At 49.7% G+C, this 25,120-nt stretch overlaps 2 protein-coding genes across 6 annotated transcripts in view; one reads left to right on the forward strand and one right to left on the reverse strand.

Annotated features, from left to right (window-relative positions):
• The first annotated feature begins 696 nt into the window (after positions 1 to 696).
• Positions 697 to 17,607, forward strand: MMP23B (matrix metallopeptidase 23B). Its single transcript, XM_044445312.1, has 8 exons — positions 697 to 858; positions 6,115 to 6,260; positions 7,168 to 7,307; positions 8,878 to 9,045; positions 11,715 to 11,879; positions 14,718 to 14,828; positions 15,195 to 15,321; positions 17,274 to 17,607. The coding sequence occupies exons 1-8, from the start codon at positions 697 to 699 to the stop codon at positions 17,446 to 17,448; spliced, it is 1,194 nt and encodes a 397-aa protein (XP_044301247.1). The 3' UTR covers positions 17,449 to 17,607.
• Positions 17,608 to 21,028: 3,421 nt separating this feature from the next.
• Positions 21,029 to 25,120, reverse strand: part of CDK11A (cyclin dependent kinase 11A) — a 22,133-nt gene continuing 18,041 nt past the window's right edge. For all 5 annotated transcript variants that reach the window (XM_044445402.1, XM_044445404.1, XM_044445403.1 and 2 more), the window contains 3 exons: positions 24,709 to 24,857; positions 23,447 to 23,636; positions 21,029 to 21,474 (listed from right to left, as the gene is read on the reverse strand). In XM_044445402.1, the coding sequence (XP_044301337.1) occupies positions 21,382 to 21,474; positions 23,447 to 23,636; positions 24,709 to 24,857 (432 nt within the window). In that variant the 3' untranslated portion in view covers positions 21,029 to 21,381. The remainder of the gene's footprint in view (positions 21,475 to 23,446; positions 23,637 to 24,708; positions 24,858 to 25,120) is intronic.

The following is a 25,120-nucleotide window of genomic DNA, read 5'->3' on the forward strand; positions in this document are numbered from 1 at the left end:
GCAGAGCCTCCAGCAGAAACTCTTTCCACCCTCAAAAGATCCCTCTACTCTCCTAAAAGCCGTCTGTTTGCAATCAGCATCGTTCCCTAACATAGAACATCCCTTTTGGTGGCATATGCCAAGGAGACGTTTCAAGACTGAGCTTCTGGATTCCACTCCACCATTTCCCTTCCTCCCTCCACTTCTTCTTCTTCTTTTTTTTTTTAGGGGGTTTGGTTTGGATTTTGTTTTGTTTTGCATAAATTTGCACACTCCCTTATCCAGCTGTGGAAGAACATCTGGCTATGTTATATCCCTTCCATCAGCACAGCTGCTTTGCTGTACAGTGCTTGGGTACCCCACTGGCCCACCCTCCTTTGCTTCCTTTCTCTCTCTCCTCCTCCTCTTTCTCTCTTCTATTAACAGAGTCCCAGTAATATGATACAGTTTGGCATGGACTGCATTCTAATTTTTTTTTGAACTTTTAATGCTTGGCATGTCAAACAGAGGTTTAATGTAAGTCTCCAGTCTCATTTGCTCTTTTTTTCCTTTACCTAAAACACCCCCTAGTTTTGTGAATTTCCAGCAAAGTTTGCTGGTGCTGGAAGCCCTGTATCCCACTCCCGAGAAAGTTAAGCCTCTTACTTTCTATCTGGATGCACTGTTGTTCTCTCTTCTCTCCTCCTCCTCTTCATATTGCTTTAATTAAAAGAAGCCATGCAGCAGAATGAACGGCTCTCCACGGGGATCTCTCTTTTTTGCCTACCGGCTGACACGCCGAAAAAGCAGACCTACCGATGCTTCTTGTACATCTTCCCCCTCTTCATTCTATCAGCTGCTTTTGGAGATGTACTTGGGAAAGATGAACAGCAAACTCAGGTAAGAAGCTACTTTCCCCCTTCAAGTATTTTGACCTCCTCTTTCCCCAGAGTTGATGTCTGTAGTTCTGCCTTTTCCCACTTTTATTCTCACAACAATCTTGTGAGGGAGGTTAGGCTGAGAAATGATGAGTAGTCCAAGCTGGGATTTGATTCGAAGTCTTATTAGATACCACCATTCCATCTTCTGTGTTGGGTCTTGCTGTTGGATGGAGTAGGCATCTTTTATATTTACATCTGATTTTCAAAATAGTTCGAAACACAACCATTGATGTTGTTAGCTCTTTACAATAGCAATAACATCCGGCTCAGTTATTTGACATTTCTCCAAAGTGCTCAAGAATGTGAATTTGGCAGTTCCATCCCTGCACATAGGGCTGCAGGAGAAAAATCTTCCAAGTTTTGCATCTTGGTTGTTTCATTTTTCAAGTCCTGGCTGAAGAGAGAAAAGGATTCTTGGGAAGTTAACCCTGAAATCCTATGCACACTTCCTGGGAGTAAGCTAGGCTGAACAGATTGGGTTTGCTTCTGCACAGATTTGCATATGATTAATTCCCTTTATACCTCCCTGTTTGATTCTTGCACAGACCCCTGAAAGATACCCAAACAGAGACCCATGTGCAGACTTTAGAGTCTCACACTGGTGAGATGCACAGCCTCACACTGGTGACCTCGGAAAAAGAGGAGAGCCGTGCTTTTCAGACCCTAATGTGCTTGGATAGCAGACTGAAATTGTGTGTGCGCGCCAGTTTTCAAAACATGAGCTTATTTTTATAGAACATTCAATTCCAAGATAAATTATGAGTCTGGATATTTCTGAGTCCACTGACAACCCCTTTGTTGTCCTTCTGCACGGATGTTATGGTTGCAATGCTATAAATTCAGGATTTGTCTGAATTTGTCTCTCCTGCAACAACAAAATGATCTGCTACACACACACACACACACACACATTCTGGAGACTAAATTAGGAAACACTGGAATTGCCAGAAGTACATTTTTGCATGGAAGAAATCTGCTTTCTGTGCAGTTCTGGTATATATATATTTTTTTAAAAAAACCCTCCTGTGCACAAGATTTTGCAAATTGACAAATTTGCAATTTTGCAAACTTGCTAATTCTGAGCAAGTTTGCTTGGTGGTTCTTAAACGTCATTGTGGGAAGAGGAACCAAGAGTGAATCCCAGGAGATGAATATTGGCCCAACAACCTTCGGTTTTTCCAGCTCATGCAGGCTGCACACTCCTCTCAGTTTGGGAGCGAGGTCAGACTTTTGACCTACTTATGAAGAAATGCTTTGGCAGGAGCATGTGTCTTGATTAGCACAGTATTTCATCCCTCACTACCTTTGGTGAAGAGAGTTTTAAGGATCGTTTCCTTCCGTGGAGAAAGAACACTGAAAATTTTGCAAGAATGTCAGTTTGATTTGCAGCTTGGAATCAGGGGTGTCTGCGATGCCCCCAAAACCTTTTAAAAAGACAGTCATCAAAAGCAAGGAGTGGGTCCTTCTAGCTAGTCAGCTGCAGAATTGGATCTCTGCCAGCTGCTATCTCATTGGGTGGGAGAGGGTTTAAAAATTTACATGCAGTTCTGAACTCATTCACAGGGAGTAAGTCCAACTGAATTTAGCAATGGGCTTAGTTGTGAGTAGCCATGGGCAAACATATATTAACATACATTATGCAGATACATAATGCCATAGCTCACTTTCAAAACCTCTTAAATAAACATAATAGAACATAATCACAAAACATTCATAGCAACACAGAACTTCTGATGAGTTTAACAAATCAAGCAAAGACTTTTAAGCCACCGGAAAAGGCTCTGTTCTTGTTGCAACAGAACAAATGCTCAAATGTCAGGCTGAGACAGAAAAATGCCTCAGCCAGCACAGATCTGAGCCCTTCCATCCCTAAACTTTTCCCATCCTTGTGGAATCTATTTTTTAACTCCCCAACTGGCAGGCATGTTTTGCTCAGTAGCCACCCGCCAACAAAAGCCCTTCAGGGAGACCTCCAGCTAGCAGAACGGGCAGGAGAAGGGCTTGGAATGACCCAGGATTGGCAGTTCCCCGACTGGTGTGCCCTTTAACGAGCTCTTGGGACGCTCCAGGAAATTACACCCATTCAATCGGGTCATTTGAGGCTGCCGGGTCCGTGAATCTGGGTGCCCAGCTCAGCGACTTGTACCACGAAGGAGGGGTCATGCCCAAGGATTAAAAAAGCACCAGTTCGCGCACGCTGATTGTTCTAAGCTCTGAAGTCTCTCTCTGTTGAGCTTTTAAAGGACCCTGTCTCCTAGGACACCCCCCCCCCTTTGTAAAAATGGATGTCTAGACAGGGAAGACATCAGATTTCAGAATCAGGTCAAGAGGTTTGGGTGGGGGGACAGCAGAAGGGGGAAGCCCGTGGGCACCAAAACAGAGAGGCAGAGGGAGTCAGAAGGGGCCTCCTGTGCCATCTAGTCTGACCCCCAGCTCCAGCCGGCTCCACTCATGTCATGCCTACCAGCTCCTCCGTGGGGATCAGATGTAGCAGAGAACTTCAGTGCCCTGGACCTTTATTTCAGCTAGTGCTGAAATGGATGGCGTGGAGAGGGGGCCAGGTACCCGCCCCCCAAATTCAGGGCTCCTGCTTCTCCTCTTTTCCACATTCTAAAAGGCGACTTCTTGGGATGCAACAGCAGCACGACTTAGTTGTGGGGAGGAGAGACTACAATTCCCATCAGCCAGGAAGGAGAGGCCCAGTTGGGAAAGGCTGGCCTAGGGAAAGGGAACAGAAAGTGCGGTAGATTTGGGGAAACTTTCCACTGTTTGGGGCTCAGGGAACCACAAATAACTCTTGAAAAGTTGTTGTTCTCTGTGCCAAAGATTCAGGGATCTGCCCCAGAGATTAAAAAAAAGCACCAATTCTGAACTACAGATTTGGAAATCCAGGGGAAGTGGAGTCTCCAGGCAGGAAGGGTGGGTGCAGATTTTTAACTGGATGGAGTTGCCCTTATCTTTTCCAAGATGGAAATGCGCAGGAAAGTCACTTTTGAAAACACTTTCCAAGAGAACACTTTTGTGCACGAAGAGCGTGTGTGCCCTGCTCACAGAGAGGAGCAATTCCAAAAGTAATACTGCCCTGCAAAACTCTGCGATTCAAAGCCGAGCTGCCACAGATTTAGGCGTCCTGCCTGGGCACGGACCCCAAAATCAGAGGATATAGCTAGAGACCTGGCAACCCGAAATGCCACATGGATATGCTTGGCAGTCCATCAAGGGAGAGCCGTAATTAATTGGCATTTTTTTCTTCTTGGCTGGCAAGGCTTTCCTGGAAAAAGCTGCAAGGCCAGGAGCTGGATCTGTTTCCACAGCCTGGTGCGATGTGGCAGGAGAAACCCAACTGATTTGAGCTGCTCGGACTGGGAAACCAGGCTCACAAAAGGTGTTTAGGTGCAGCATGTCAGGCCGGCCAGCTTAGCTCCTGGCTTCACTCCTAAGTCCATCTAATTAGCATCTTCCGTCCAAGAGCTGGGATGCCGGACACGAGTCTGGGGTGCGGCTCAACGGTGCCTCTTCCCTTCGAAGGGTCAGAGCCTGCTTCCCACGCATGGAGGAGATCGCCATTTGGCTGGAAAAGGCACCTTCCTCCCGGATCTCTTGATGTCAGTTTCAGATGCCCCTGAAAAAACTACAGATCCCAGAATGCTTTGAGGGAAACTGCAGTCTTCCTATTGGTTGCAAGAGTAGGCCACTTGTGGTCCTCCAGATGTTTCGGCATCCTTCACCATGAGCTCTGCTTCTGGGGAGCTCTAGGTCTGACCGGTGGAGTCCGTCTTCCAAATAGGTGTGTCCTTGAGAGACGGGGCGATTTTTTCAGCTCAGTTGAAACTACTGGCAGTCAGAAGACAAGAGGTGGTGAGAGACTTCTGAAGAACTCTAGCTGGCCAGGTGTGGGCTCCAGGTAAGCCAGGCATCAGGCTCCAGGTACGCCAGAGTTCGGTTCAGACTTGGAGCCTGGGTAGGCCAGGGAGTAGACTCTACATAGGCTAGAACTCAGGTTCAGACTTAGGTAGGCTAAAGTTTTTGTTTAGACTCTAGGTAAGCCAGAGATCAGGTTCTAGGTAATCCAAAGATTGCACTTTTGGTAGGTCAGTAGGGCTTCTAGATGTAGAATCCAAGTAGGCTTAAGTTATTATTATTATTATTAGATTATTATCATACTGCCCATAGCCAAAGCTCTCTGGGCAGTTTACAGCCATCGTCATAGAATCTTACACACAAGTCACCCATCCCAATTCTGACCAGGCCTGACCTTGCTTAGCTGCCAGGATTAGGCAGGATCAGGAGCTTCCTGGGCCAAATAAGAGGCTGTTGATTGCCTTTGGGGAACATGCAAGGGAGCAGGCCTGGGCAGGCCGGGACAGAAAAGGTCCTTCAACTCCCAGCATCCCGTTGTGGGACGTCTCTTCTGCACCAACCTGCACACACAGGCCTGCCGTCCTTGGGATGCTCGGATCCCACGGGATGCTGAATTGGGATGCTGGGATTCCCCGGCCCAGAGCTGCTCGTCTGCTCCCTGCCGTTCAAGGAGAGCATGCTGGCTCGAAACGGCCCGGGAATGCCCTAGGATGGCTGCGCTCCAGCACACGCATTACCCAGAATGCCAGTGACTGGTACTGCTGAATACTACTTGTATTGTGGGGAGCTGCCAACTATGGCAAGCAGGGAAAGCGGCGTCCGAAAGGAACTGCAAAGCTCAGTCCAGAAATTGGGCACTACCAGCCAGAGTTTGGGTTCAGGTTCTAAGTTGGCTAAAGTTTGGTCTCTGCTTCTCAGGATTCTGGTTTGGACTCGAGCTGATTCAGAAATAAGACTCTTTGGTGAGCTAGCATTCAGGTTCTGACTTTGTGTTTGAATTCCTGGTAAGCCAGGGATCAAGCTTAGGTTTAAGGCAGCGTAAGATTCATCCCCCGTTGTTTTAAGCCAAGCATAGGGGTCCCCGAGAAGTACGAACGGTCACTCCTAGAAAGAGTGGAATACTTCTGTAAAGTTCGAGTCGTATGAGGTCATCGGAAGAACTGAAAAAACACACCACAGCAGATGACTTTTCCAGAAAAAGAATTCGTCCAGATCAGTGGGAAAAATTCTGTGTGTGTGTGTGTGTGTGTCTCGCACACAGACAGAAGTTTTCATTAGCAAGGGGACACACATCATGGAAAGCAACACCGTGTGTTGCTCCCAAGCCACCTGACCCACTGCTCTGCCTTTTAAGGAAGATCTTGCGCCACCTGGTTTTCCTGAGGGCATTCCCACGGCGCTCCAAGGCCTCCCGATCCCGCCTCATCCCCACACCCGGAAAAGGCGCTACACGCTTACACCAGGGGAGCTGAAGTGGGACCACTTCAACCTGACGTACAAGTAAGAATGCTCTTTTCTCTCTGCAGAGCTTGAATGCACAAGTCACGCCTTGCTCCTCTTTGGTTCCCTTTTCCAAGCAGGACTCCATTCAGACTTGTGGGTAGTGTTGCTTACTGGTTAGAGTGTTGGGCTGGAACTATGAGACTTGGGTTCTAGTCCCCATTCTGCAAAGATGCTCACTTGGGTGACTTTGGGAGTATCGCTGACACTCCCCCAGCCTACCTTGCAGGGTTGTTTTGAGCATAGAATGTAGTGGGAATGACCTGAAGAAGGTGAAAAGCAAGGACGGAAATGAAACGCATGCTGAAATAATATCATATGATAAACCTTCAATGACAGGCTTGTGTATAGGGAAAACTTCACTCGGTTCCCTTCTCGGATTGCCCGAAAGCCCCAGGATCGGACTTTAGCATCTCTGGGGAAAGCTCAGAACGGTCCTAAAGAGCTGGAGATCCACATGTGTAAGGAATCGAAGGTCACAGGTTCGATTCCAGGGACATCCAGTTAAAAAAGGTTGAGGTTGCAGGTGATGGGGAAAGGTGCCAGCATACGGCTTTGGAGAGCAAGAGGGTTGTGGAGTTTCCTCCGTGAGGCATTTCTTGTGGTGTCCCCGTGTCTGCTCCTGGCTTGGTGGCAGCCTTGGGTCTGAGCTCCGGGCAGGGTGCTCGTCCTTTCCTGCAGCCATTTTGTGAGTGTGCCCACGACAGACTCCCAGCATTCCACAATACTCACCCATCCCAAACATATCTCTCCCACCTAGATATCTGTGACTTCAAGGTCTAGAACGGAAGGCCCCCCAAATTCCATGCATGGGGAATCACATGCACCCAATAAATGCCAGCATGGCGAAACACGAGTGCAAATTATCCTACGGCGGCCTTTCATTTTGCTTCCGATGCTCCTGCAGAATCTTGTCCTTCCCAAAGAACTTCATCAGCCGGAGCCAGACGAGGAAGGGCTTGGCCACCGCATTCCGCATGTGGAGCGATGTCACCCCCTTCAGCTTTCGGGAGGTGCCGCCGAGCAAGGCCAGCGATCTGAAAATCGGTAGGACGTCCTCTCTGCCGATAATTCCAGACATGTGGGAAGGGGGAAGCTTAGGGGGAGTGGAAGTCCCCCTAAAAGAACCATTGGAAAAGGATTATGTTCGGCAGCAACCGAGCACCGAGTGTCTTGGGGAAGTGGCAGGGGGTGGTGAATGGGATGGGATGCAGCCTCCTGCGAAAGGGCATGGCTGGCTGGAACCGAGATAAGGGTGGCCTACGCTGCAACATTTTATTGCAGGTCTCTCTCTTTACTATCACAAGTTTCTCCAATTCCTCTTTTCCTCTAAGAAAGCTCATTCTCTGGAGGGTTTCTTCGACTTCAGAAAGTTGAGTGTTTTCCCCTGCAAGGCATTATTGTCGGCGCAAGATTTCGAGTCCAATCGCTCCTCTAAACCAGCCGAATTGCTCGCTCTCCAGCCGTGACTACGGCCCACAAAGCAAAATTGTCATCGTTTGATAGCCTTTGTTTTGGGGTGGAGGTGCATTTGCTGGGTTTCTTCTCTCCACTGTGGCTGCAATTATTCTCAGAGCAACATCTGAGGGCAATTTTCATCCTCAGCTCACCAGCTGTCTTTGCACCCTCACCCAGAACATCTGGATTAAGCTGTTCCTACATGAGCACCGGATGGTCTTGCTCCAACTTTTGCCCATTGCTAGACTGAAAACAGACCCCCAGGGAGGGAAATATGTCTCACCGCAAAGAATTTTGCAATGATAACAGCCCTGACGTGGCAGCTGTCCGGGGTCTCTGGTCTAGAGATGTTGTATGTGTTGCAAGACGGAATTGTAGCTCCTTCCAGCTGATGATGCTCAGCGGCATTGTCTTCTCTAACTGAAAGAATGTTTCAGAAAACTCTGAAATGCAAATTGGGTTCAGACAATGTGGTAAATAGCTGTTTATGTTGTCATGGAACCATGGTTTGCTGTTGGAGCATAGGTTGTCGTGTTGTCTGGACCCAGCTGCTCAAACAAGCCACGGTTTGTTAACCATGAACAACCCACAATTCCCCACCCAGCAATGAACTCTCAGGTGTAGGAGTGTAATGTCTGGGTCATGGGAGGTGTGGAAAGGTATTCGGTCAGGTACGGTGGTCGTAAAATCGCTGATTCCAAAATCGCTGCATTTTGTAAAAATAATCCAGAGAGATCCGCTATCAGGTGTTTGTTGCTGCTAGTTGCAAAGTCGTGCCCGACCCGTCATGGCCCCATGGTCCTCCACCATCCCTCGGAGTCCACCCAAGCCCACACCCGCTATCAGGTCCTAGCCAGCCTTTTTTTTATAAGTTTTATTCAAAATTTACCCTAAAACAAAGAAAAACTAAGAACAACATCGATCATCAGAAACACCAGGCCTTCTGGGTCAGCCCCCACATTTTTTTCCATTTATGATAACTTAAAAACAGATTTAAATCTATACGAAGTCCCGTTTCTCTAGCCACTAATAAAAGAGTCCCAAGTTTGATAGAAATCCCTTTTTTTTTGTATACACACAGAGCTTAGAATATCAAGGTTTCCTTTCCATAAGTTCTTCTATGATCGCCTTGCTTGTTTCTGCTTGGCATGGCTTCTAGGCTTTTACTCCATAAACCACACGGATTGCGTCGAGTCCGACATCCACCAGTGTTTTGATGGCACAACGGGGGAGCTGGCCCATGCCTTCTTCCCCCAGAATGGCGAAATCCACTTTGATGACCACGAATACTGGATTTTGGGGAAAACACGGTTCAGCTGGAAAAAGGGTAAGTGGAAAGCGTCGCAAGAGCCCGGAAGTGCAACCCTTGGGTAGAATCTGGCCCACCAAGAAATTTTGGACTGCCGGCCAGAACCCTGCCCTGGATCTGCCACTGTGTCAGCTTGAATAATGTTTGGCACCACCGATGTGATTTTCCAAACAAGATATTTCCCCAAGATGCCCATAATTGGTGCTTATGCCCAGGCATGGCTCCTGTAAGAATACAGAGGATAAGCAGCATATGATATTGAAGCAGAATTCAGCTCTCAGGGTTTTGTTTTCAAAACCATGTTTCTAGTCCTCATGGTTTTTGTTTTGTTTTTTTTAAAAAACATGTTTCTAGCCCTCAAACTATGCCTGAAAGCACTGAACAGCACTGGTTGCTGCATCAAAGATTTCTAATTGGTGGGGGTGGATGCTGGTAGTTTTGTGCCTCTTAGTGACTAGCAGAACCAGGAGGCAAAACATAAAAAGGCGACATGCATGGAATACGTGGCACAAATGTGCTTGTTTTATTTATTGGTTATTTACTTATTTGAAGTGTTTATATGCCGTCCAATGCAAAAGTCTCTGGATGACTTACAAAAAACCAAGGCTCATCTGCTGGGTCCATCTTTTCTGTGGGACTGCGACTCATCGCCATTGGCAATGCCGGCTGGGGCAGATGGGAGTCGCCGTCCAGCACTTCCCGAGGGCAGCAAGCCCGGGAAGCGTTCTCGATTTGATAGGGCCTCCGTTCCCTGGGACCGGACCTCCTCAGGCCGCCCTGCACGCCGGCCTCCGTTCCCTGGGACCGGACCTCCTCAGGCCGCCGTGCACGCCGGCCTCCCTTCCCTGGGACCGGACCTCATCAGGCTGATGAGTTTCCCTGGGACCGGACCTCCTCAGGCCGCATGCTGCTGCTCCCCCTCCTGAGGGCTGGGCGGCAGGGGAAGCGAAGCAGCTGCAACGTGAGCCGCTGGCCGACGTGGAATGTTCCCGGTCCCGAGGTGGCTCCCGGATCTGGGCTGGAGAGCCCTGCTTAGCGGGGCTGCGCGAAGCACACACGCATAACTCACTCTTCTGGCTCCGTGCCAGGCAGGCGTGCGATCAAGTTTTTCCGTTATTTTTCCCTCTGGATCACATAGATTTTTCAAGGGGCTGTTTACATTTTTGTGACCGTGTGTCATCAGCTTTTCAGCACACTGGTCATTTCGTGGGCAGCAAAGGATGGCCTCATCTCGCTTGTGAACGGCCTGGTTCTCTTAAAATTTCTCTCTTCCCCTCTCTCTTTCTTCTGTAGTTGTATGGCTTCTATAAATCCTTCCTCTGAAGCAGTAGGTAGAAAATCTCTTTTTCTCCTGAGGGCACACTCAAAACGAAGCATCTCCAGGTCACAAAAAAATCTGTACAGATAGATTTGCAAGTTAATTCAGAGATGTCCTGCGAAAGGGAGTGTCTTTAAAGGATTCTTCCACCTAGGGTAGAATTCATCTTTTCTGCGGTATTGCAACTCACAGCCATTGGGGTTGCTGGCTGGGGCAGATGGGAGTTGCAGTCCAATACTTCTAGAGAGCAGCAAATCAGAGAAAGACGTTTAAAGGATTCTGCTGCGAAAAAGAGATGGAGGGGATTTGATTCCAGAAAACGGGGAAGATTTCTCAAGAAAACCTCAGGCTGAAAGCTTCAAGAGGAAGGTGAGGGGAAGGGGGTCAGAACCTGACTCATCCAGGGTATTGGAGGCAAAGATGATGACTTTCAGCTCAGACCAAGTTTCGTTAAGGAGAATTTCTGGCTCCCTTCTGGGGAAGTCTATCAGCACTTTGGCTCAGATCGGCAGGACTTTCCATGTGTCCCACAAAATTTCCAGCTATTGCCTTTTAAGGAAGAGATAGCAACGGGTTTGGGGCGTGATTGTGCAGGAATGCCCCATTGCACAACACCTCCGGCGTGAATTGACACAACAAGATCACTTGTAGGGAGTGCTTGTCAAAATGAAAAGCGATTAAAAACGGGAGACCTCTGCCTACATCTGCAACTCATCTTGGGCACATCACCGAGGGCTGGGCATTGCGCAGGATTCGGCCCCTCTGCCAGAAATGAAGTACGGCTAAATGGTTTGGTCACAGGTCTGAAAGTTCCCTGGTGCTGTTTTCATATTCTGAATATAGACTTGGATGATAATATAAGATGCTACTTTTCTAGATGCTTGATTTGACTTAGCTGACTTCAATCACTCCGTTACACTGGACTGTTCTCTCCCACCTCTGAGGTTGCTAGAAGTGTTGCACTGCTGGGCAGTTCCAGGAAATGTGCTGAGATTTCAGTTCTGGTTACTAGCAGCTCCCAGATAGCCAAAGTGCCTGATCCTGCCTAATCTTGGAAGCTAAGCAGGGCCAGGCCTGGTTGAAATCTGGATTGGTGACTTAAAATGTGGTGAACCATTTTATACGGGCGGTATAAAATGCAGTGTAATAATAATGTTAAGATAAGTGGGAAGGGCCATGTAACTCTGGGAAGAGGTGCTTCATAAGCACAAGGTCTGGATTCAATCCCCATGGGAGCAGATGGTGGGAAAATAACTCCTCTCAGCCTGAGATCTTGAAATGCTCCTGCCGTATGGACGATGATCCAGATGTGATCCACAGAAGCTTCCCATATCCTGTGCTGTAACCAAATGCTCCCCTCTCTCTGCAGGTGTTTGGCTTACAGACCTGGTCCACATCGCTGCCCACGAAATCGGCCATGCTCTGGGTCTCATGCATTCGCACGACCCAAATGCCCTGATGCACCTCAACGCTACCCTGACGGGGAAGGACCGCATTTCGCAGGACGAGATGTGGGGCATCTACTGGCTTTATGGTGGGTGAGAACGTTGGGCGGAAAGCTGTGAGCTTTTGAAGGACTTGCTCAGGACTTGCGTTGGTTTCTGGACACATGCAAATAGACCTGAGAAGCGCAGTGCAGTGGCCGGAACTGCAAAGTCATGGATGGCTCCCTCTAAGCATCGGAGGAGGAAGAGGGGGAGGTTGAAAAGCTTTCCCTGTCTTGGTTCATGCAGCCAAAACAGGACGGGAGGGTACATAATAAAAATAAACTCTTGGTAGTAGGGGCTATACGGTGGGCCCACACAAGAATCCCATCGGTGCTGCCTGCCTGGTTCCCCTGCAGAAGATCCCTAAGTTTTATTAGCATTTTATTTGTTGCTTTTATTGTGAAACCGTCCCAAGACGCTAGTAGGTGGACAGGGTGTAAAAGCCATAAATAGAATAAGTTTTCTCCCTTTATCCCAGGCATGGGGAACTTCTGATTTGCTGACAAAAGCAACCCATGAGGGTTTCCCACCTGGCAGGCCTCCCTCTCCTGGCAAAGGAAAGCTCTGATCTCCAAAGAGCTGATTGGAGATAAGAGTGTTCCTCTGCCAGCAAGATGACCCAGGAAGGCAGCTGCTGATTCTGCCCTGTCGGTCCTCCTTTCAGCTGCATAAACATGCAGAGACTTGCCTTCTTCAATCCCAAATAGACAGGCAGGGTTTTGGCGTCTGGGACATTATTTTGGAAGCTCTGCTGAGCAATCCAGCCCTCCTTACTGCTAAGAAGGCTTTGGAGGAGGAAGAAACAGAGTTTGACTGTGACTCCTCTGCCTTTGGCTCATCCGCGGAGAGCACGAAGCCCCTGGGAGATTTGCCAGCTTGGAGTTCAGCCCTCGGGCTGCAAAAGGGTTCAGCTTCTCCTCTGTTCTGTTCTCTCGAAGGCAGCATTCACTGCACACACAAACCAAATTTCTTTGGTAAAGGGATCTGTTTAGATATTGAGTGGCTTGCACTCTGCCAGATTTTCTGATGTGGGCCTCTTGAAATCAGAACGCCTCGGGCAGAGAAAATTAGAGGCTTTCAATCCATCAGTGAAATTCTGTGAAAGGGAGTATTTACAGCTTTTGGGATCAGCGAGGTGGGAGTAAGGCAGCACGGACACTTGGGAGTGGGGAGAGCCAAAATCGGTCCTTCTTTTGCAGACGTTCTCCTTGAAAAATATTTGAACTGGCATCCCAACCCAGCGACTACTTTGTATGGTAAACCATCACTCTGCACCTTCCCAGGAAAAGGTTGAGGATGATGGAAGGCGGAGAGGCAGCTTCCTAAAGCAAGCCAACCAAAGTTTCGGCTGACTTTCTCCTTGATTTGCTCTTGTTTTGGATCTGAGTTGACCTCTTCCTAGTTTAGCTCAAGTCCTGCGCATCTCTAAATTCTTTGGCAATGCCTGGAAAGCACCGGTTTGAAAAACGAAGGGACCTACCTGCCCGGCTTACCTGTACTTACTGCGGCCGAGCATGCAGCGCTGGGCCAGGTTTGGAGGGTCTTGGAAGGGATTTCCTTCTTCACGCCATCCGCAGCAGCTTCTCCTGCTCCTCACGCACCTTCTGGGCAAGGAGCCTGCTCGCCCTTGGCTGCACAACAAGAAAGGGAGGAGGAAAATGGTGCCTCTCGCACAGGGAAGGGAAGGCTGGCTCTTGCGTGGCAGGAGGCAAGAGCAGGGCAGCAGGCCTGGAGGGGAGGCAGAGCCCAGAGCCCCGAAGCGAGGCATGAGGGCAGGTCCGAGTCGCGGCCACAGAGCCGGCCGGGGTGAGGAACCAGGGGTACGTGTCAGGGCAGGGATGCGGCCTCGATCAAGCCGAGGAGCAGGAGCAGGAGGACAAGCAGAGGGGCAGGTTGCCTGGGGCAAAACTATCCTGCTTCAGCAGTCGGCTAGCGGAGCCGAGGACGCTTGTGTTCCTGCCCCATGGCTAAGGCTGATCCGGGGGGCTTTTCTTGGGCTGCTGCCACAGCAGGAAAATCCGGCAGCTGCCAGGACGGGACCTTCTCGGCTGTGGCCCCGCCTGTGGAGTGAGTGCCCGTCCCAGGGAGATCCGCCTGGTGCCTTCCCTGGATAGGGTTAGACTGCCAGGATCCAGAGCTCCCTCTAGTGGCATAGTACTGGACAGCAGCACAGTTCACCCTGCAGATCCTGGATCAGACCCTGTGTGATCATGTGGCTCAGCCGGGAGCCCTGAATGGCTCTGTCGAAGGTCTCGGCTTTGCCGAGCAACATGGGCCTCCTGGCAGGACCTTGTGCTCCCGCCGGCTCCCACTTTTGCCCTCCTCTTCGGCCTCGCCTCGCCTCGCCAGGCACCTCTCCCTTGTTCTCTCTGACTTTGCTTTGCTCCTGGCCCTGCTTTGCAGTTGTATCTGACCTCAGCTTGCCTCTGGATCTGGTGCTGGCCTCTGGTTCTACCACACCTTGTTGGTTTCCAACCCCCGGCCTGGACTGGGTTTTGCCTTTGGGCCGGCTAAGTGTTGCTAGATACCTGAGTATTGTTTGTTCCTGACTTTGCCCTTTGCTTCTGGGCCTCCTGCATTCAGCTAAGACCTTAATCCACGTCCACCACCTCTAGTCCTGGTTGTCCAGCCACAGACACCTGCAAACTACACCCGGGAAGTAACACAGACCTCCCTCTTCCAACAGGCAGTTTAATTGTTAATCTCCTGCCCTGTTATTGTTCCTCTGGATCTTTAGTAGTTTCAGTTCCTTTGAAATCCATGTCCTCAAAGTTCAATCTGATTTTGAAATCATTGGATGTGTTGCTGCTGCTGTTGTCCTCCTCATCATATTTATTTCCACCTCTCAAGTTTTTGCTTTGTTAAAAAAAAGTCTCTCATTTTAGGTTGTAAAGATAGACATCACATATGTCCGTCGTGGGCTCGGAAAGGATTCTGCAAGTCACGCCCTAAATTTATGAAAAAACATTGTCCATACAGCTGTAATTTCTGCGTGGGTAATGAATATTCCTTCTTTTATCTTTGTCTGCATGCATTTGTGTAAGGGTGTGATTCTATGCAAGTTTAGATGGAGGAAAGGCATAGCGTTCCCAGCATGCCCTTCCCCTTGGCTAGGGCATGCTGGGAAACTGCAGGCCATTTCTCCCTCCAGACATGAATACCATTGCACCTTAAATGACCCAGCACTCCAGATGGTTACTAGATGCTTGGTTTGTATACATGCGTCTCCTAACAGACACTTTCACTGGGATGATGATTTGGGCTCGTTAGCTGTGTATCTCGCTCTCCGATCGGTGATGAAGCTGAACAGTGGCAGGCCTCTGTTACCGAAGCTCAGTCTGTCGTCTTTGCTCTCTTGGCAGAATTCCCTTTCCCAACGGTGCCGCCGACGGCACCTCCCCCAAGGATGAAAACAAGGATCATTCCAGAAGGCAGGAATGTCACCTTCCGGTGTGGCCAGAAGATCATCCACAAAAAGGGAAAAGTGTCGTGAGTATCTCGCTTCGGTCTTGAGCCGAGCACACGAAATCTTGGCACAAAGAGCGTGCCTGCGTGTAGGTTTTCTGAATGGTCTTTTTAGGAACAAGGGTCACTTTTGGCCGTATTTCTGCCCAATGCGGTGTCTTCCCTAGGGGGAGTGTGATCCCTTGAGGTTGCATTTTTCCAAGACATTCCAAGAATGGGGAAGGGTCTCAGGGGCCGGGACATGAGCAGCAGGAGACGCCAGCATCACCAGGAGCAGGGCAACCGAAAGGGAGCCAAGACAGAGTCCAAAGTTCAACAGCAAGATTCAAGTCATGGGCACCAAGCAGGCCGTGGACGGGAAGCAGGAGTACTTAGCCGTGTTGGGGAAATTGGGATAAATCCTGTCAGAAAAGCACTGCTTCTGTGTGCATTGTAGAATCAATCCTGCACTCCTCCTCAAACCAAGCTCAGTGGCTGTTTAAAATGGCCTCCCTCCCTGGCTCCTTTCTCTCACCTTCAGCTGTAGGCTACAGTAGACAGGCCATTCAGTCCAAATATACATTGTATACCTTCACAATTATGGAATAGTCCTTGCTGGAATTCACAGTTTACAAGGAAGTATCTTCCTAGCCCAGAGGGCTCCATGTGCCCTGGCCATTCAGAAGGGTGCGGATGCATCACTTAGGGCCTGAGTCTGGATGAGCTTACGAGTTCATGAATAGTTTCTCAGTAGCCTGAATTTGCATGTCTGAGCAGACCTGGAGCTGGGTTCAAGTTACTCAACTAAAGTGCCAATACACGGCAATTAGAAATCGTGTGGTCTCAGTGTCACTGTAGGATTGGCTGATCTCCCTGTATCTGCTCTGGATGTGACGACCTCAGAATCTTACTGTAATGTCTGCATCCTGTCATCGATTGCCCTGTACCTGCGATGTGACCGGGAGGGTATAAAATACCCTGCAGTGGTACTGAAACCTTGCAGTGGGTTTACCTCTGCCTGCAGAGTACTGCATTATCGTGAGTCTACCGCTGAGCCAAACGACAAAGCCACAGATGGTCTGGATGCTTGATCTTTCCCACGAACCCGAGTTTTATTTCCTCCTCATGAATTGAAATTCCAGGATTTTCTGACACCCGCCAAGGTGATCAGAAACAAACTGAGAGTCAAGAGAAGGAAGGCAGAGGGGCCAATGCCTTGAGGCAGGATACGCGGCAAGAGCGAGCAGGAAGACCTGTTTTGCTGAGGAGCTTTGTGTGGGCAGGAGCTGAGGCGAGCCAGCAAGGGAGGTCAAAGGCGCTGCAGCAACCAAGGCGTCTCGTGTTGCTGGGAGCAGGGCTTGCTCTTCCGCGCTCGTCAGGAGAGCGAAGCGCTCCATCGGGGCCTTGTCCCAGTCCTGCAAATGCTTCTGCAGAAGCCCCAAAGCAGCCAAGATCCTGACACAGGGGCTGGCAGGGAAGAGTTAGCAGCTGATGGGAAAAGTGCGCCAGGCGGGTCAAGCCTCACAGCAATCCTCTGAAAGCTGCTGTGTTGGTAAAATATTTTAATGAAATTAATCAATGTCTAATCCTTACCATTCAGCCATTAACCTTCTGAAGCTTAAAATAGGCCTGCCATCTGGGTTTGATGACTGGGGTTTTCTTCTGCCTCATGTTTTGATCAACGGCTCCTGCAGTCTCTTCCACTGACCATGCTGGCTGGGGCTGATGGGAGCTGAAGTATGAAACATCTCGAAGGCACCAGATTGGGACATGCTAGCTAATGCCTGAAATTTGGATAGTGTTTCTGGCAAGGAAGAGGCCCCAAGCATCTGCCTCCTGGCTAAGGCTTTCTTTAAATTGTGTGTGTGTGCTTGAGAGAGCGAGCGAGCGAGCGCACAAGTGTGTGTACACAGCATAAACCTTGCACCAGAGCTTGAAGCTGGGTTTTTTTTTCCAGTCCAGACAATTTATCTCCCCTCTTGCTTTTCACCAATTAGCTGGTACAAAGAGAAAGAATTACTTGAGTATTCCTACCCTGGCTATCTCTACCTTGACAACGACCACATGAGCATCATCGCCAACGTCATCAACGAAGGGACCTATACATGCGTGGTGAAGAAAAACGCGAAGATCCTGACCACATACTCCTGGAGAGTGAAACTCAAGCATTAGCCTGGCGAGGACATTGGTAATCCAGCCGGATCCACCCCACGTTGGAGCTCTTCTCTGCCCTGTGTTTAGGTGCTTTGCTGGGAGTAAAATAAACGTATAACACGCACAGCCCCCTCCATCCGTCATCATCCCTTGGCTGATATCTGTGGACGCTCGAACTTCCTCCACCGGAACGGATCGCTTCAAGACCACAAGTCAAGCTGTGTGAGAAGGTCTGTGCTCCACTTCAGACACCCTCCCGGAGCAGCCCTGCCCACCCAAGGGTCCCCAGATGTTGGAGGGTTCAAACACCTACCATGCCTGTCCTTTGGCCAACTGGCTGGGGATAATGGGAGCTGTAGGCCAATATCAGCAGGTGACCCTAGCTTAAGAAAGGCTGCTTAATCAGGGGATGATTAGAATTAAAGTCTGTTTTAAATCCTGTGTTAGATGGGTGAAGGAGAGTGTTGAAGAAACCAGGTTGGAAGTCTTGGGTAGAAGAAATGGGTGGTTAGTTTCGGCCTCAGTCAAAAATTTCTGGACTGAGCATGGGCCAAGAGAGGTGTTCCGTTCCTTAATTATAATGGCAGCCCCTTTTGCCACTGACTTACCTTACAAGTTGATTGCCATAAGAGATTTGAAGCAATATGGACATTCAGTGCTGCATAACACTAAAGCCATTGTGAACTTCTAAAGTTCTCCTATTCTGAGAGTCACAAAAGGTGGGCCAGAAAGACCCCTCTGTTTTTTGCTTTCTGTAATTTGTTTTCCATGCCAGAGACAGGCCTGAAACGTCCGTTTCTCCATTAATTACTTCCTTGCATGTGCTAGGCACGTATTTATCATCCATCTTTGGGGGACCTTCCCGATCTCTTGTCTGTGCGCAGCTTCTGGAAAGCGACAGCACAGTTTATCCTCTAGGAATTTCACCAATAAATTATCGCTGGTCTGTTTGAATGAAGTGCTTCTCCTCCTGCAGGCTAGACTTCTGCTGTTTAACTTTCCTTACTCCATGGCCTAGAATTATGGTGTCCATAAACCCTTCTTAAAAGAAACCAGATGGACCAACGAAAGGCACCAGGGATGTGATTAGGTTGAAAACACAGTAACAGAAAGCCCGTGATTGTTCCAACATCCCTTCGGCCCTATAATTATCCTGCCCACTTGGATTTATGGAACCAGGCCTCCATACTGAATTGGATAGTCATGTGGATGGGATGGGAGGGGGTCATTTTAAGTGTCCTGCAAAAGCCGAGGGTTGGACCCAACAGCCTTCTGGCCCCTTCCAACTCTCCTCTTCGATGGTCCTGTGACTGGAGATACCAAAGGACCAAAGGTAGGTAGTGACTATGACGCACCGCAGGAAGTGCTGGGTTCGAGCCCTGAAGAAAACCCTCGCCTTGAAACCTGGGACCAGAGAACAGAATCTGCTGGCCTCCCCTTGTCGAAATCTGGGCACGGGGAGACGGACAATGATTTCTGGCTGATGTCAGAATTCTTATTTAGATTTGGTCGGCTACAGGAATAGGCCGATCTGGTGTGAGGTACTCAAAAGACACAGGCTAAAAAGTAAGCAATTGCAAATGCTAACTTACATATGCTTTTCAGGTCTGCCTGCCGGTGCCTCTTTATAGGACCTTGTTCCTATGGACTGTCCTATTTATAAAAAGGGGTGGCTGGAAATGAACAACTTCGAGCCACTTGACGTTCTCTTAGAATCGTGCTGCACTTCACAGCTGTTTCGCAAGAGTGTTATTCACAAACCAGAAACAACAAATGACTAGAGAAGCCAGTGACAATACAGAAAGAACCCACAATGTACACAATCCAAGGTGACCGCTTTAAGAAAAAGGTTTTAATTGTATGTAACCCAGTCCAGAGTGAAATGGTCCTCGACGCTGTTAAATATAGTCTGGGCCTCTGTGCATCTACAAGCATCGACTGGTGGAGAGGGATGCTATGAATTCTCCAAACATTTAAGCAGGAAACACGTATAAAATAGCTCACCATCCTCCAGAACATTGCCTGAGTGAAAAATGCTATATGCCAGTCACAAGACACTTCTTCTGAAATGCACAACTGAACGAAGAGACCTAAAATTCCTTCTGCTGGCTTCTCTCCAGCGGAACACTTCAGAATGCATTGAAGTCGGAATCAAAAAAGCACCTTGGCAGGTGAGAGCAAAAGAAAGTTAATCCCCTCCTTATCATTCCCTTAAAAGGGGAAATTTGATGTTTATTTTGTAGGTAGTTTTCTGATAACTTGGAACATTTATCCATCCAGTTCAGCTTCAGCTGCAGGCTGCCTGCCTCCATGAGCCTTTTGGTATGGAAAGGAAAGTGCTCCTATCTGCCTCAATCATCTGCCAATGCTGGCGTTGTTAAGGCCAGTCGCCCATACACAAAGATTAACAGCCACAAACAATAAGGAGGTTTACAGGTTGTGGAAGAGAAGGGTCGTGGTTGCAGGTTCAGCTTATATGACACACAAGTAACTCCTCCGACCTCTACATTTTTCCACTCCAGTGCAGCCCATTGCTCAGCAAAAGACAACCAAGGTGGCTCATGAATGCAAAGCAGAGGGTGGGTGAAATTTACAGCCCTTTGGTCATTATTAAATTAATATGACGAGGTCGTCCGTCCATCGGAAGTAACTTAAGATGTGAGAGCAGGTAGACGTAATGATGCAGAGCCATTGTTTTCTTTAAAACTGGTGTGGGCAACCTTTAGAGCAAAATATCTTGAGGGTAAAGTCAATGGTTAAAAGCTGATGGGGTATCATATGGTCTACAAAGTCATGGTTTTTAAAAGAGGCATTTTTAAATGGATCAAGGACCATTCTCTTCCGAGTTTGGAAAGCAATAGAATGGCTGGAACCAAAACCGGTCTCCGAAGGGGTGCGGCTTCTGTGTTACAACACCCACACACTGGGGAAACATTGGAATAGTTTCAGCTACGTTAAAATCCCAATTCCATGGTAGAACTTGGGAGCATTCTTAGATTTAAAAACTGGAACACTGCAAAGTAACCCTGATTTTGTCTTTGTGGCCTCTGTGCATCACACAGATGGTAAGTAATCTGCCCACACACAAACACACAAGCCCACACACTCATTTTAGGGGCAGGGGTGCTTCTGTTGGCTGCATGGAGTTGCCCGAGCTGAGGGTGCGGGGGAGGAAAGAGTACTTGTGATCGTGCTGAGAGCTTGCAAAATCGATTGCGATCCAGTTGACAAAACCAGCAAATCATGCAACTGCTCTTCTGTGTATTCTTTGCATAGCTGCAGCTGACTGCAACAATTTGGAAACCCCCACCCTGAAAATTTTTCCAGATGTTCACCATGAATAACTCGATTTTACACACTTTCCCAAACATGGTATCACTCAATGTCAAATCATGCCTTTTCTTTTTCTTTGTAAAAACTGCCAGCTCACAGCTTAGTTCAATTTCTGAAAGTGAAACTCAGGCAGACTATCACACTGTAAAAATCAAAGAAAAGGACTATCAAGAAAGAACAGGGAAGAGATCTCTGGTCTTTGTGCAAACAGCCGTCTGTTGCCATATCAGGAGCTAGTGAAGAAAAGAGTCCCCTTTAGACGGAGTAAACAATTAAAAATCAATTTCTTTTTATTCTACAAATGTACAAGCAAAAATCAAAATCCACCCCCAACTGGAATAAAAGATTTAAATACAAACGAGGAGGGGGAAGAAGTCTCAAAAAATGGACTTCAAGTTTGGTGGGATGATTCTGCTTTGCTTCATCTCAGTGCAGGAGTCTCTGAGTGTTGCAGTTAATTCCAATGGAAGGCAAAGCCCCAGAGCTGGGAATTCACTCCACTCCACCCGCAGGTGACCTGCTGCCGGACATCTAGAAGAGCGCCGGACGCCTGGGGTGGAAGCCACACAGGGAGCCCTCGACAGCCGCTCAGGCGTGAGCCAGGTGCTTGCTCCTGCCTTAAAACTTGAGACTGAAGCCAGGTCCTGCAGCCGAGGCGCCTTGGTTTGTGGTGGTCAGATGGAAGCCTGTGTCCTTCAGGTCGTCGTCACCCTAGAAGGGCAGAAACGGACAGGCACCCGCTCACAATGTTTCTGCGGCGACAGCACACTCGTTTGTGGGCGAGGGGGCAGGAACTGGCCTTCTGGACTGGAGGGCCAGCTAGACTTCCTCTATCTTACACATTCCCTGCTGTTAGTCCTCCATGGGCACGGCTTGGAAATGGGAACTGCAATCCGGGCGCCACGTTGGGTAAGGCGGACTGGGCTTAGTTTCAAAGAGCCGAGCGGCAGGGAGGCTACTGGGAAGCTTGCGCGGATTTCCAAATCCGTCCAGCCACCGCTCCGGAGCCTCTTTTGCAGTAAACCACAGGGAAAGGAGAGTAAGAAGAAACAGGCCCTTCTCGGGATGGAGGGAAGACTGGGAAAAGTTTCATAAGCTGCTCTTTAAACTGGGGGAATGGACTTCAAACGGGCAAAGGCTCAGCATGTCCTGATGCACTGCAAGGGTGGTGTCAGAAACGATGAGGACTAGCCAGATGCAGAAACCCTAGTGTGCCGAGGCTTGACAGGACTTCCAGATGGCTCCTGAGGAAACCAGACCCTCTTTGGTCTGCTCCACCACGGCGGTTCTTATAGCTTCTGTGAAGCCACAGCGCCATCTGCCGGCAGTTCAATTGGGCCTGCGCCCAAGCCGAATGCGGCTATGAATGCCTTCAAGCAGTTCCGCTGTCTGTCCGGGCACATGGGTCACACGAGAGGCGGCGGCCCCTGGCCGGAGTCATGCAGGGCTACCAGTTCAGGAGTGCCTAAACTGCTCCCCACACCTCAGTGTTCCAGGCAGAGGCCTGTCCTGCCTCATCACCTCGTCTCTGGCCGGAGACTCTGCTGCAGCCCGAACCCGAGAACGGCTTTGGTGCAAAGCCTCAGAGTTCCCCCTGAGCCACGGCCCGCCCTGTTCAGGGCAGATCTGGAGGAAAGGAGCAAGGGATCCCTGATGGATAGAGGCAGAGGGGACACAGGGCCAGTTCTGCCAGGATCAAGTGCCACACGGGAGAAAGCCAAGCCGTTCTGCAGGACGGCATGGCAAAGCGAGAAGACCGGTCATAGAGCCAGGGAGCGGATGGGGTGGGTGGGTGGGAGTTAAATCATGCAGCCCAGAATTCTACAGTGCCCACCTACTGCTCGTGACCTTCCAGAGGAGACCAGAACTTCCGAGCAGCTAGAAAACAGGGGAATATGTGCCTTCTTGGAAAAGCTTACCCCTCTTAAAAAAAACATTCAAAGGATTATGCAGCAGTTCAGAAAGGTTCTGCACATCTTACCTCATCACCAAAGGAACATAGATCCATTCCCTAGAAACTCAGCCCTGCACTTTTCTTCCTCCCACCTAATCCCCTTTCCTTCTGTGTCATGACTTTTCACTTGTAAGCTGGAAGATGGGGGCTGTCTTCTTAGCCACCCAGGTAAGCTGCTCCAGGAGATTTATTTGGTAAAAATTACGGAAATAAAACAGAAAACTACCCCTCTTTCCCTGACCTCACCACCTTTCACTCCATGGAGAATCTGGTGCTTCCCCAGCTGTTCTACAGTGTTTCTTCCAATGCAAACGTCAAAAAGCGGCTGCTGAGGGTCAAGTTACTGGCAGCAAGAGCTTTAAGCGGAACCTTGCCGGCATTTTGCCACTCGGCCCTTCCCTGTTCATCTTTGGCTCCCCCCTCCAAGAACTTCTCCAAAATTGAATTTGGCCCTTGAGCCGACAGATGCTCTGCACCTCGGCACTGCAAGGTGGTCAGGCTCACTTTGCATCTGTCCTGCGAGGGGACTGGAAGGCCGTTGCATTTTAGACTTGGCTGTCCCCTCTTCATTTTTCTCCCCGGTCTCATCCATAAAAAAACAAAACGAAGGTACTTCTTCCTTTCTCCCCCCTTCTGTGAGTAACAAGGGCCAAGAAACCTGTTTTCTCTTTCTGAACGGAAAGCCGATGCACTCAAGACATGGAAAGGCCTCCGCAAAGGAACACCTACCAGCTGGCTGTATCCTAAGCCTCCCTCAGGCGGCCGTGGACTGGTCCCACGCTTGACTCGCTGCTGCTCGCTTTTTGCCGGCCACGTAGGGAACATGGCCGGGTCAATAGGCAGAGGCGTCTCTCGGAAGTACTCGTGTTTTATGCCGTCTTCAGCGGTGATCCGTCTCCCAGGGTAGTACGTCAGGAATCTGGAAATCGGCACGCGAGCATAAGGGCTGATTGTGCAGGTGGTCTATCGGGGCTTATGGCCCAGGCACTCTCCCTCTGCCCCCGTTCACTTTGCGATACCAGCTGCGGGGCTGCAGGCTCCCCCCACCCACCCCTGGCTGGAAGTCTCCCCAACCCACTTTTTAAAAAAAAAAAAAACCTCGGGCTTCCAGCTACGCATATCTGACTGCAAATGCTGGTGTTTGATTAATTGCTTGCTGTACTGGGAAAAAAGCAGCCAGGCAGTTTGCGTGAGTGTCAAGGTTGCAGAATGGTTGTGATTTCATCGGCTGCTTCACACTCCGGCGGAACCATTCCCCACGCAGAGCCCTCTGGGGTGAAGTGATTGCCAGCCGCTTAAACCGGGGCGAAAGGCTGGCCAAGCCTGACAGGCGACTCTCCTCTGCGTTTATCCTCGCAACAACCCTTGGGTGAGGTTGGCGGAGCGGCAGCGGCTGGGAACATCGTGGCTGAGCGGGGACTGGAACCCGGACCTCCTGAGCCCCAGGCGGAGACTCTGGCGGCTAAATTGCAGGGGCCCCCTTGTACTTGACTTCGGGAGGGAACCAGGTGCCACCCACAAGCCTCAAGCGCCAGACGGCGTCACAGCATCATCCCAGGGGGCTCCACGTAGCCCACTCCAACCGGCTAAGACTCCGCCTGCCCCCTTGCAAGGGGGAAACCACTGAAGTTAGTTTTCAGGGGCTTCAGTGCCCAGATTTGGCTTTTCCCCATCGCTTGCCCAGGGAAAGGGCTGTTCTCACACCCAGCTGCCCAGCACGGGGACGGCAGCGGCCTCAGCGAGAGGGCCAAGCAGGACCCTTGGGGTGACAAAGCTGGGGTGGGGAGCCGGTGGCCCCCTGGGCAAACACCCCTCACCCCCAGCCAGCTCAGACCACCCTCAAAGACACCGCACCCTTCCAGCTCGGGCCCTGGTCCAGCCGACCCTACAGTCCCCAACCGTGAGCCACGGGGATGGGGGCCGATGGGGTCTGGAGTCCAAGCTCCTCTGGATGAGCCTCTCCTCTGAATCAGCTGCTGCTGCTCACTTACTTATTCATGAGGTCAAACCCCTGGTCTGAAAGTAGCGCGCCGAACCGCTTGCGGAGGTTGTTGTACGGGTATTCGGTGAACGTCATCTTCTTGACAGCCGGCAGCTCGTTGTATCCAGGCCAGATTTTTTCACTGGGGGTCCCCAAGTCCTTCCAGAAAAAGAACCCCATGCAGAAGTTGGCCTAAAATGCCCTGTAGACTTCCCCTCACCCCTCCGTACACGACTGAGACGATGCTTCATTACAGACCGTGGAAAAAAGGAAAAAGTCTGTCTCTGTCTGTCTGTCTCTGTCTGTCTCTGTCTCTCTGTGTCTGTCTGTCTCTGTCTGGCTGTCTGTCTCTGTCTCTCTCTGTGTCTGTCTGTGTCTGTCTGTCTGGCCAACACTGCAATAAAACCTGAAAATGGAGGTTT

This window comes from Varanus komodoensis, unplaced genomic scaffold (assembly GCF_004798865.1).
Source record: "Varanus komodoensis strain SLA01 unplaced genomic scaffold, ASM479886v1 scaffold48, whole genome shotgun sequence".
Taxonomy (NCBI): Eukaryota; Metazoa; Chordata; class Lepidosauria; order Squamata; family Varanidae; genus Varanus; species Varanus komodoensis.